Source organism: Dermacentor silvarum, chromosome 2, assembly GCF_013339745.2.
Source record: "Dermacentor silvarum isolate Dsil-2018 chromosome 2, BIME_Dsil_1.4, whole genome shotgun sequence".
Taxonomy (NCBI): Eukaryota; Metazoa; Arthropoda; class Arachnida; order Ixodida; family Ixodidae; genus Dermacentor; species Dermacentor silvarum.
Genome location: NC_051155.1, coordinates 148,489,038 through 148,501,207, shown reverse-complemented (window position 1 = coordinate 148,501,207; position 12,170 = coordinate 148,489,038). Strand labels below are relative to the sequence as shown.

The 12,170-nt window shown below is 52.0% G+C and overlaps 2 protein-coding genes across 3 annotated transcripts in view; both read right to left on the bottom strand.

Annotated features, from left to right (window-relative positions):
* The window catches only part of LOC119441904 (4-pyridoxate dehydrogenase), a 43,529-nt gene extending 33,446 nt beyond the window's left edge, over positions 1-10,083 (bottom strand). For both annotated transcript variants that reach the window (XM_037706567.2, XM_037706568.2), the window contains exon 1: positions 9,730-10,083. In XM_037706567.2, the coding sequence (XP_037562495.1) occupies positions 9,730-9,913 (184 nt within the window). In that variant the 5' untranslated portion in view covers positions 9,914-10,083. The remainder of the gene's footprint in view (positions 1-9,729) is intronic.
* Positions 10,084-10,352: 269 nt separating this feature from the next.
* LOC119440456 (uncharacterized) overlaps positions 10,353-12,170 on the bottom strand; it is a 5,249-nt gene continuing 3,431 nt past the window's right edge. The window contains exon 4 of the mRNA XM_037705363.2: positions 10,353-10,357. Within this exon, the coding sequence (XP_037561291.2) occupies positions 10,353-10,357 (5 nt within the window). The remainder of the gene's footprint in view (positions 10,358-12,170) is intronic.

Here is a 12,170-nt window from a genome sequence, read left to right as displayed (position 1 = left end):
TCAAATAGTCCACACACACAATAATCCAGCGATGACCAGAAGTAGACTTGGGGAAGGGACCTAGCAAGTCGACACCAACTTTTTCAAATGGCACGGTCGGTGGTTTAACTGACCGCAAGGCACCCGCAGGAGGCGTCGTTGGCTGTTTATGGCGTTGGCAAATGGCACAGCTGGAGACGTACTGCTTTACCGTCTTCCAGAGCTTGGGCCAATAGAAATGCTGGCGCAGTCAGTGAAGTGTCCGAGCAAAACCAAGGTGGCCTGACGTTATGTCATCGTGCATGGCGTGAAGCATCATAGGCCTCAACGTCTGGGGAACCACGAGAAGAAGTGGAGCGCCTTCAGCAGAATAATTCTTTTTATACAATAAATCTTCAAAAATAATGAAAGGTGAGCCGCGTGCAGGTGACCGAGCGGCGTCAAGAATAGCTCGAATAGAAGGGTCATGCTGCTGCTCACGCTTGAAGGCGGTGGCATCAGGGAACTCGACGGAGATGGCAAGGAGGTATTCATCCAAGTCATCGTCCGTATCTCGCGTGCTTGCTGACGGAAGGCGAGATAAACAGTCAGCATCGGTGTGACAGCGACCACTCTTGTAAGGGATAGAAAAGTCGTACTCTTGAAGCCGTAATGACCACCGAGCTAATCGGGTAGATGGATCGCGTAGTCCAACCAACCAGCAAAGAGAATGGTGGTCTGTCACTATCGTGAAGTGGCGGCCGTACAAGTATGGTCGCAACTTGTAGGTGGCGAACACTACCGCGAGGCATTCCAGTTCTGTTACGGTGTAATTCCGCTCAACCTTGGTAAGAGTACGGCTTGCGTAGGCGATGACTTGTTGGCGTCCGCTATGTATCTGTACGAGTAGAGCTCCAACACCCAGACCACTAGCATCGGTGTGAAGCTCAGTTGGGGCCTCTGGGTCAAAGTGGCGCAAAATTGGAGCTGAGGTGAGCAGACATTTTAGTTGACGGAATGCAGACTCACATTCAGTAGTCCATCTAAACGGTGAGTCCTTGTGAAGGAGTGACGTGAGCGGATGAGCTAGGCGAGCAAAGTCCTTAATGAAACGGCGAAAGTATGAACACAGTCCCAGGAATCTGCGGAGGTCTTTCACCGTCTTCGGCTCGTTGAAGCCACGAACGGCCGCAGGCTTCTGGGGGTCTGGGCGGATACCTTCTTTGTCGACGAGGAAACCCAAAACAAGCGTTTGACGTTCACCAAAGTGGCACTTTTTGGAGTTTAGTATCAGCCCAGCCCGCCGTATGCAGTCAAGCAGAACTTCGAGTGGTTGGTTGTGCTCGTGAAATGTCTTGCCGTAAATGACAACGTCGTCCAGGTAACACATACAGATTTCCCATCGAAGTCCCCGCAGTATGGTGTCCATGAATCGCTAGAATGTCGCGGGAGCATTACACAAACCGAAAGGCAAATACGCTAAACTCGAAGAGTCCGTCCGGTGTTACGAAGGCAGTCTTCTCCTTGTCTGGCGGGTGCATCGGTATTTGCCAGTAGCCTGAGCGCAGATCGACAGAGGAGAAGTACGAGGCAGAATGTAAACAGTCAATGGCGTCATCTAATATACGTGGCAGAGGGTACACATCCTTCTTCGTTACTGTGTTTAGGCGTCTGTAGTCAACGCAGAATCGCCACGAATCGTCTTTCTTCTTGGCCAATATGACTGGAGCCGCCCAGGGACTATCGGACTCCTGGATGACGCCTTTCTGTAGCATGTCTGTCACTTGCTCGGCGATCACTTTGCGCTCGGCAGGAGAGACGCGGTACGGTTTCGGTCGTATTGGCGCCGCTGTTCCAGTATTGATGCGGTGGTGCACGCGGGAGTGCGGTGGTGACTGCAGACGCTCTTGAGCAAAGTCAAACACTGACGCATAGCGGGCAACGAGCTCTTGGAGCGCTTGTTGGTGGGAAGAGGGGAGCGATTTATTAATCATGCTCCTAAATATGAAAGAGTGGTCACTGAGTGACGGGCTTGCGTCCATAGAAATAGCAACCGCACGTATGCTCGCAACACTATCTTCTTCAAAGCGTGCTACCTTCAGTCCGGCAGGCAAAACAACTGACTCGGAGGACACATTCACCGTCCAAACGTGAACACAACCTTCTATGACTTCGATCAGTGACCGAGGGACAAGTACTTTCTTCTTTAGAGTGTTGACGTATTCAGCTTCAATTATTCCACAGCAGGAACCAGTATACGGACGCGCGACGAGGTCACATGAATGAGCATTGCCGTCTGTGCAGGCAAAAGTACATCAGTGGACACGGAAAATACTTCTTCACGATCGGATGGAATGTCGTCTAGCGCAGGTGGTCTGGTATCGCTGCTGAGTGAAATTTCACCAGCCCTGCAGTCTAATGTTGCTCCACACTCCCGTAAAAAGTCAATACCAAGAATTATGTCATGCGTGGCTCGTGCTAGTACAATAAATTCGGTTCGAAATGCCTTTCCACCAACGGTTATCACGACGGAACATACCTCCACAGGACGTAACAGTTCACCGCCAACTCCGCGAAACGTGGTACTTCCATCCCAAGCAAACATCACTTTCGGTCCGAGGCGATTCTTGAACGCAACACACATCACAGACACAGAAGCACCAGTATCTACTAAACCACGGTATTAACACCATCGACACAAACACACACTTTGTTCTTTACCATGACGACAGAGGGAGGCATTTGAATAAGTGACCGTCCCGCGACCTCACCTCCATCGGTCGCACCAGCTAGTTTCCCAGCTGGGGCGGCGTAGGCGAGCGGCGACGTGGAGATGGCGATCGACGTGTCCGAGTCGGTGGTGGAGTCAGGCTGCGGTCGGACACGGGGGAGTCATTCCTTGGCATGTACGTGTAGTCTCGATGTGGCTGGCGGAAAGGGACAAATGGTTGCCAGGATGTAGCTTCCTGCATGCGAGGCGGATATGCGCGATCTCGCGGAGCACGCTGTGGGCGACGGTGGCAATACTTCGCGATGTGTCCCTGAGCACCGCAGCTGTAGCACACAGGTGGGCTGCGATTTTCGTTGACGTTGGGTACAAACCTCCAAGGCGCATTGTAGACGGGAGACGACCCACGTCGAGGCTGTCTGTCATGTCGACGTTCAAAACTCGTTGCTTGTGGCTGGATCATGGTGCTCTGGGCATGGGCGTTGTCGGAAACGGGGCGGTCACCGCAGGCATGGTCGTGGCCAGGCCGCCGGCGCCTCCAAGTAGCGCTCATCAACGGAGCATTGGTGGCACACGTGGTTGGCATCTGGGCCTTGAAAATGAGCTAGTTCATCTCTTATAACTTGCCGTACCAAAGCAGCCAGGTTGTTAGAGGCAGATACGTCCACACTTGCTATATTGGTCACGTTGTCCAGTCGACCGAACTTCGGAAGAATATGGCGTGTTTTCAGAGCCTCGAACGTACGACAGTGACGCCTTAAGTCAGACGGGGTGGTGAGGTCTTCCTTGGAGATCAAAAAATTGTACACATCTTCGGCAATTCCTTTGAGTAGGTGTCCGGCCTTGTCCTCGTCCGACATGTTTGCGTTCACAATTGCGCAAAGCTTCAGGATTTCTTAAATATAGGTGGTACACGTCTCTCCCGGTAACTGTGCTCGTCGTGAAAGTGTCTGCTCAGCCTTTTTCTTTTTCGAAAGCGAATCGCCAAAGCATTTCTTTATCTCTTCGAAGAAGCTGCCCCAAGTCGTGAGCGAGCCCTCATTATTGTCGAACCACATGAGGGCAGTGCCCGCAAGGAAAAAGACAACGTTAGAGAGCTGTGCAGCCGTGCTCCATTCATTGTGGCGGCTCACCCTCTCGTAGTGTCTCAACCAGTCTTCGACGTCCTCATTCGCTTTGCCTGAGAATGTGCGTGCTTCTCGATGAGGTGTCCAGTAACCGGCTTGCCTCGGGCGAATGCTTTCTGCCGCGATTTCTTCGCGAACGTCGCCTCCGTCCGAATCGCTCATGTCGACGTCTCCCGGTGGTAGCCCGGCCAACCGTTTGCTGCGTCGAAGGGGTAGTAGAGCTCGGTCGTCCAGCGTGACGTACCCAGCACCTTCCACCAAATTGTAACGGATGGGATGGATTTATTTACAAGAATGGTGGATGGTTAGCGTAGCGCAAGGGTCAGGACGGTCATCCAAACCCAACAGGCAGCTTGCTTGCCTTCAAATGTGGCTCGTACCCACTATGGGGGATTGGCCAAGAATCCGGTGGTTGAAGGAAAACAATTATCGGAGTAAGCGGCCAGCTCCTCGCGCACACTCCTACTTCCTCTCCTGCGGCAGCGCCGTGCAGCGTGACATTATATATATATATATATATATATATATATATATAATGTCACGCTGCACGGCGCTGCCGAAGGAGAGGAAGTAGAAGTGTCCGCGAGGAGCTGGCCGCTTGAAAAAGGTCGGTCCACCGACCCCTGTTGGGTAAATAATAAACCTAAGATAACCGCGCGAAGTTGTGCTTCTGATTTTCCTAAATACGCTTGGCCCATTGAAAAATCCAGTTACTAATATATATATATATATATATATATATATATATATATATACATACATGTATATATTTAATGCAATAACGGAGACACAGAGACACAGCACCCGTTCACTGGGCCGGCTGTTCTATTCTCCCCTCGTCGTCTTTTTCTTCTAGCGCTCCAGCGCCCGCCTTGCGAGCGCTCGCGGCCAAGTTCATTTCGTCTTTACACTCGGCCACGCTGCAACTGAGTTTCCGGCGCGCTTGCAACAAAGAAACTTGTCCAGGGTGTGAGGTCGTCGTGGTGAGCCATCCAGCGCGCAACCAGCTTCTCTGGTGGGCGGCACTGGCTGTTGCGCGCTGGTCGCAGGCCTTGCCAACTGTTCTTGGAAAAGGATGACCACACATTGTCCGATAATGTAGACCTGAACATATTCAGCAGCACGGGTGCCAGGGCCATCGGCTCCGCTTTGTTGCGGTGGCCGCCATGCCTTGGGCGCCGCACTGACTCTGAATGGCGCACCTTCACTCCTGCGTGGATGTTGCGCTTAACGGCGACAGCACCGATAGGGGCAGCAGGGGTGTTCTCGGAAATAGAGGACCGTGCACATGGTAATGGGTCATTCTGGCAAATGGTCTTGTCGGCCGCTGACGCTTGTTTGAACGCCAAACCCTGATATCCTGTAGCAGGAATCGGAACTGAAGGACGGCCACCGTCACTGCCGCTGGAACCACGAGGTGTTGGCGTTGGTTGCAGCTGAACACTGGAAGACACCGAAATGCTGCCACTGCTCCCCTGGTGCGGTGGTGGCCCCGGGCAACAGGCATCCCGCAGTGAAGGCTGCCCCGTGATGCCTCCCCTGCGACCCGGTACAAGTGAAACTTCCGAAGACGAGCACGAGGACGGCACCGGGTGGAGGGGGCCTGCAAGCTGCTGCTGCTGCAGCCCAGGGATGAGTGGGACAGGGCTCTGCACCATTCGGTCCAGGCCCTGTTCGGGTTCTCGCTGCTTGCGACGTAAGTCGAACGCCGCCTCGTAGACGGGCTGGCGGGCCACCTCGTTGGTGGATGGCGCCCCCTTTGCGGCAGGGGTGGCGTGTGCCGGAGTGGGGCTTTTGCGATTATCCTCGGCCCTCAGCAGCCGTAGAGCCACGGCGGCTTGGTCCGTGTCCCAAGGGTCGCCGTACTGCTGATTGCCCGCATCGTCGCCGCATGCGTCTGCTTCCGCCGCCGCTGCGGATGCAGCTTCATCTGCTGTCTTGGAGGCCATGCTGCCGAGTACGCTATGGAAAGCGGTGGACGCCGACGTGGAGATGCTCGAACCGGAGGTCTGTGATTGATGCGGGGGCGGCTGAGGGATCGACTCGCTGCCGCTGTTGCTGAACCGGTGGTTCTCGGCCGCGATCTTCGACGACGACGAGCCGCAGCTGATGTTCGGGGATGTAAGGTCAGCGCAGGCATAAGGGAGCGGGCGGAAAGCAGCTATAAGAGCTGCACTCCATTCAAGCCAGGACCCCTGTTTGATTCCGTCGTACTTATCCCAAGCCTTGGCGGCACCGCAAAGACGGTTTGCCGCAACCTGCCATCTTTGTTGGTCTGGCCAAGCATGACGGTCACCCATGGCATTGATAGCGCGAATCCAAGGGATGACGTCATCTTCAAAGCCGCGAGACGTCGGAATTTGTATGAAATCCGGCTGCTGGAAGTCGCAGCGTATCATCTCCGCCAGGCTACCTGTCCATCGGCCCGAGGAACCAGGGCCGGTGTCCACGGACAGTGGGGTCGCTGTGGTAGTCGTGGCAGCCGGTTCTACCACAAAGGAAGCATCGACGGCATACCTTGGTGGCTGAGGAGTCGAAGAAGTGCCGGGCATGATATTTTCGCCAAGGGAAGCGTGGACGGCGTTCCCAGGCGGGGCAGGTCCAAGACGGAGTGCTCGAAGCGCTGTCCCACCGTCTTCGGTAGAGCCGACGACGACAGCCGGTGAGCCAGCACCTACGGCGGGGTAGCCTGCGGCTCTCCCTGTTGAGGCGTTGCTGGGCACACCTGCCGCAGGATCGAAGCGGTAGCTCTCCGGAGCGCCGTGCGCAGAACTGTGCTTATCAGACTCACCGCAGGCATAGGGAAGCGGGCCGAAAGCAGCTATCAGAGCTGCGCGCCATGCAGACCAGGAAAGCTGCTTGATGCCTTCATAGCTTTCCCATGCCTTGGCGGCACCGCATAGTCGTTGTGCTGCAACCAGCCATCTTGTGTGGTCAGGCCAGGCATGACGATCACCCAAAGAATTGATGTTGTGGAGCCAAAGGGTGACGTCGTCTGGAAAGCCGCGAAACGTTGGTATTTCCACGAACGCCGGCGGCAGGGAAGCGTGGACTGCGTTCCCGGGCAGGCGGACGCGAACGCGGTCTCATTGCCCTGGCCGGAGCTGCTGTGTCAGCTCGGCGATGGCGTGGACGAGGGCATCAGTACATCCCTGTCCGAGAGCCGCCGAGGAGGCTTGGACGCCGTCCCCGGACGGTGCAGTGGGTACCTGCGATGGTAGGGTGGCGGGCTCCATACCGGGGGAAGCGTGAACGGCATTCCTGGGAAGGGGGGACCCGGCACGCCGAAGCACCGTGCGAGGAACACTGGAGGCTGGAACACCTTAAGTCAGGTCCGTTGTAGTCGGCTTCGCCATTGTAATGCAATAACGGAGACACAGAGACACAGCACCCGTTCACTGATGATGATGATCCACAGCACAAATGGCACATACCCACCGTGGGGGATCGGCCAAGAATTGGGAGGTTTGGAGAAAATGGATTTAAATAAAATTAGAAAAAGCCGGCTGTTCTATTCTCACCTCGTCGTCTTTTCTTCTAGCGCTCCAGCGCCCGCCTTGCGAGCGCTCGCGGCCAAGTTCATTTCGTCTTTACAATATATATATATATATATATATATATATATATATATATATATATATATATATATATATATATATAGCTACCTGTCGATCCTCTAGAATGTAGTTTGGGGAACTGTCGCGTGTGCCGTTTTAATGTGTTAAGTACGTAAAATATAAGTCTGATGTGTGTTTCTGCTTCTGCGAGCTGCTTCTATCTCTTTCTGGAGTGATTCTGTACCCTATACCATCACAGGGATCGCCACCGAAAATTTAACCATTCTGTCTGCATCGAGCCACGATGGTGACGACAAAGTGCGCGCAGACTCAATAAAAGAAGACTGTGTTCCCTATTCTCGGGTGTGCCGCTAGAGTGCGACAGGACGACCTCTCGCAATTAAAGCCGATATTCTCAGTGAACCGCTGCAATATATTGTGACGACAATATATTGTGACAAGGCTTCACCTTGGTCTGGAGCGCTCGGACCGCGGGCGCGAGAAGAGAAGCAGAAGCGAGACAGGCGTTCGGCGTAACGGCCCAAATCATGGCCGAAATCCCGTAGTGGGTATGTGCCATACATATAGTCACCAAACCGAAACCAAACGGCTGTTTGTCTGACTCTCCTTTACAATGGCGCACCTATTTAGCTCGCGAAGCTTGGAACGAAAAGCGTGCCAAAACCTATCGCCAGAGATAGCAGTTAGAGGTGCACGATTGAAGCGCGACTAGGTGAGGGGGGGGGGACAAACACTGAAACTAGGAAACCTACGTGAACAAAAAAATGTTCAAAATTTTTAATCAGGGTACTGTCATACGAGTAAATATTCCGTTTCAATTATTATTGCTGTACTAAAGCAACAAATGCTAATTTTGTTCCTATTTCGCAGTTTATTAGTGCGTTCTTGGTGACCCCTACCAACCATTGATTCAGGCGAAAGGCTTGGCAAGACTGTGCAAACCAGCTATTATGTCGTGCGGAATGGCGTTGCTCAATAGAACGCGGCGGTTTCTTTCGAGTTTTTTTTTTTTTTCTTGCGTGTTTGTTCAAAGTGTGGAATGCGCTTCACTTCAACTTTTGCGTGGCCTAGCGCACGGTATTCATTGGCGAAAGGTGTGAGTGCAGGATTCTTGTTATCGTGCAAGTTCACGCTGCGGCATCCGACGCGTTGTCTCTCGTCGTGACGATAAATGCGGAACGCTCCGTGAAGAAACGTCGCGCAATGTTCGTTCACTCTCCGTAACACAGGTTCCGACGGGAAGCAAAATTATTAAGTCAAATGTTTTTTAAATGATAATGTGGGGCAGTGTTGTCTTGTCTGGTAACTGTTGGATATGAACACATGGTGTCGCACGGAATTGCGAATGATTCTGTGAAAAGGTTTCGCATTACGACTGTGTGCTGGCCATAGTACAAATGGCTTATCAGCCATTGACACCAAGAATGCTTCGCTTTACGTAGATGTCAACTGGAGTTGAGTGTCTTCTTTTCCTATACGCGTTTCAATTTATGCCGATGGCGCAGGAAAGTTGACCGGAGGTTTAGCGGAACATGATACTTAGTAGCGCAAAACTCGAAATAAAAGACAACAGTGAGAGGCGAGAGGAAAGTATCATGTTCAGTAACCACCAACTCGCCCAAGAAGAAATTATTCCGGAGGTTTTTCGTAGGCCCCCAGCACCTTGCTATCTCGGACACCGGTGTCAGCACTAACGATAAGCGCAAGCTTTTTAACGAATATCTTTCTTTTCGATCTGGCCTTACCTGCAGTGAACTCACATTGTATAGTGGGGTTTGGGGGACCGAATTTTCCGCAGAGTACGGTAACTTTTGGAAAAGGCACGGTATGAAAGGTATGGTAACTTATGGCACATTCGAATGTTCGTTTCAGAGCGCTGACACAGTGCTCTCAGGGTAGTGTAAAAACAGCGACACTGTACTTCACACTCAAAATACTAACAACTAAACTTGAACGGAGACAAGCACATAGTACCGCTATTCCGTCTTTGTTAACTCTACAGGAGTGCGCCTGTTGTCCCGATAATGCCTGCTTACTTCGCCGTACCACCTTTCCAGTTTTGCAGTAGTGCTCACAAACGACCATTCCGATGCCTCATTTTTCCGACGTGCACCTTTCAGCCCTTGCCTTCGTTCTTCCTTGAACAAAAACGACTGCTTTCTAAGACTTCTGTCGGCTTGTTCGCACGATTCACTCTGACAAATAAAGATGAGAAGCACGGATGCGCGCTAATCCCTCGCTCAGTCCCTATATAGTCTACCTCTATATAGTCGTGCCGCTTAACGGTCATGCTTAACGGCCACACTTAGCGGTCACGCTTAGCGGTTATGTAGCTCACCAATGACGTAGTCGTACTGCTTCCGCAGCTCCCCCAGCTTGTAGTCCCGGAGTTCGGGAAGGTCGGTGAAGGGCACGTGCACCACGAGGTTGACCATGGCCAGCAGCAGACCCACGGCGTTTTGTGGCGCAGCGCCACGGCCCCACATGGCGCAAGACATGGCGTCCAGGTCCCCGCCGCTCATGTTGTCGCTCTGTCTTCCTGCCGCTGGCCGTACAATGGAGTGTGTTCTGGCGACGCCTACTTTTAGTGCCCTGTATCTATCGACATTTAGTGAAGAGAGAAAGAAAGGACGCGGGCGACCATTCCGTTGGTTGCGGATGCCTGTCCCTGAGCGCACCTGTTCGAAGTACAGTTTCGCCTTGTCAAAGGCCGCACTGTAACAACGATCCAGGCTGCAAGTGGCAGGCGGCGCCAGCTGTGGTGTCAGTGGCAAGCTGCTTTTTAGAAAGGCGCCGTTTATAGGAAGTAAAATAAAAATGATATCAAGAAAATGAAATAAGAAAATGTTGGTGAACTAGACACAGCACATCAATGAAGTGAACCGAGGCATGGGTGTCTTTTCATAAAGAAAGTTCTACTGGCACCGTCATGTTCAAATTGGGACTGTGTCAGGCCCCTGCTTACCCTATGGCGAAACAAGATGCAGGGAGATTAGAGGGAGGAGCCCGCTCGAGCATGCCACTCCAAAGAAGCCAGTGTCGCCGATGGTGTGAGAGGGTTTTAACTTGCAGCAACGATGATTATTTTACGCGTTTCCTTTTTTCTTCAACCAGCGATGTGATGAGATGTAGCTTTGCGGCGCATGCGGCTGCATCACCTTGCTACGTGTAAGCAAGCTGCAAAAAAGTGAAGTGCCATCATCGTTCCGCAGCGCATGAAGAGTGCTGTGTTTGCAAACGTTAGCATTCGTGAAAACTCTAACAAAAGAACAATTGCAACCGCTATATAAGGTATACTCAATTGGAAGGTAAGTCAGCGTTACGCTGATACCAAAGGCAATGCATCTCAATGCAATGAGGCTGTTACGTGGAACCGATTCAGGGCATCTTATAAGCTGCGTAGATGCTTCTAGGAGCGCCATATTGTTTCTGAGTGGCTACGGCGATGTGCTGCTGGGCACGTGGTCACGGTTTCAATTCCCAGAAGCGGCGGCCGCATTCGGGTTGAGCCGGAATGTGCAAACGTTACATTTTACGTGCACGTCAGAGAACCCTAGGTGGTCCAAATAAATCCAGATTCCTCCACTACGGTGTCCCTCATATACCACTCTGCAATTTCGGGATGGTTAGTGCCACAACTAGTTTTGTATTTAGTCATTTTTATCAGTGACATCAACATTCATGCGGGGAAAAAATGTATTGATGGAACGGAGCTGATAACGCGCGCGCGTTTCGCAGCACACCTATAGATATAACCACTGTGTCGTGCTAACAGAGTGAAACGGCGCCATTGGAAAACACCAGACGACAGCAAACGAGAGCGACCTGCTAGGTTCTTGAAGTTACTTGTGCCAGAAGTTAGAACTGCTAAATGAAGAAAGTATGACGTTTAATTCTTTTTCTCGCGCTTGAAAATTTTAGCGTGTTGCGGTATCGCCTTGTTTGGTTTAACGAGGCTCAAATATAACAAAATTTCGTGTGATTGCGCTAGCGCCATTTGTTCAGGCAACCGGGGCGAAAACAAGATGACCCCCCCCCCCCTTTTTTTTTTTCTCAGTGTTAACATATGGGCATCAAGCGCTCTGCAGCGAAGGATTTCAACATTAACAAACCAGTACTGTTTTGTGCGCCTGCAGCGCCTGAAAAGCAAACACGCGCGAACCGCCGACATGACTCGCAGAGCAGTGCTGCTCGCGCACGCGTCATGCGCAAGCTCAAGCTCAGATAACAATGGTTGGTGGCACCACCCATGGTTTCCTGCGCGCCTTTGTAGCCATTTCTTAACGCTACACTGGACTGCAGATATAGAGGGTAAACCAAGCACTCCGCTCTTCTCATTTCAATCGGTTCTCCTCATATTATTGTTCGGTTAAGCGTTGTCTCTTTCTGCGCAGTTGGTGCCAGTATTGCCAGCGCACATGTGCTTAAACATTACGATCACTTTTATCGTTAGAATAAATAAATAAATAAATGTCCTTCGTCGCTGTGCCAAGGTCCAAGCTTCGCGACCTATTTAGGTCGCGAAGCTTGGAACGAAAAGCGTGCCAAAACCTATCGCCAGAGATAGCAGTTAGTGGTGCACGATTGAAGCGCGACTAGAGCCGCTATTCTGGACATTCCGCCATTTTCTTCGAGGCGTGACGTAGGCGCGACGCTTACAAAATGGCGCTGATGGCCCCGTTTTGCTTTCGTAACGTGACGCAAATTTGACGTTTCGCCTAAGAAACTGTAATATAGGCATTGAACCTAGCGTGGTTGATAACGCACAAACGCAGTTTT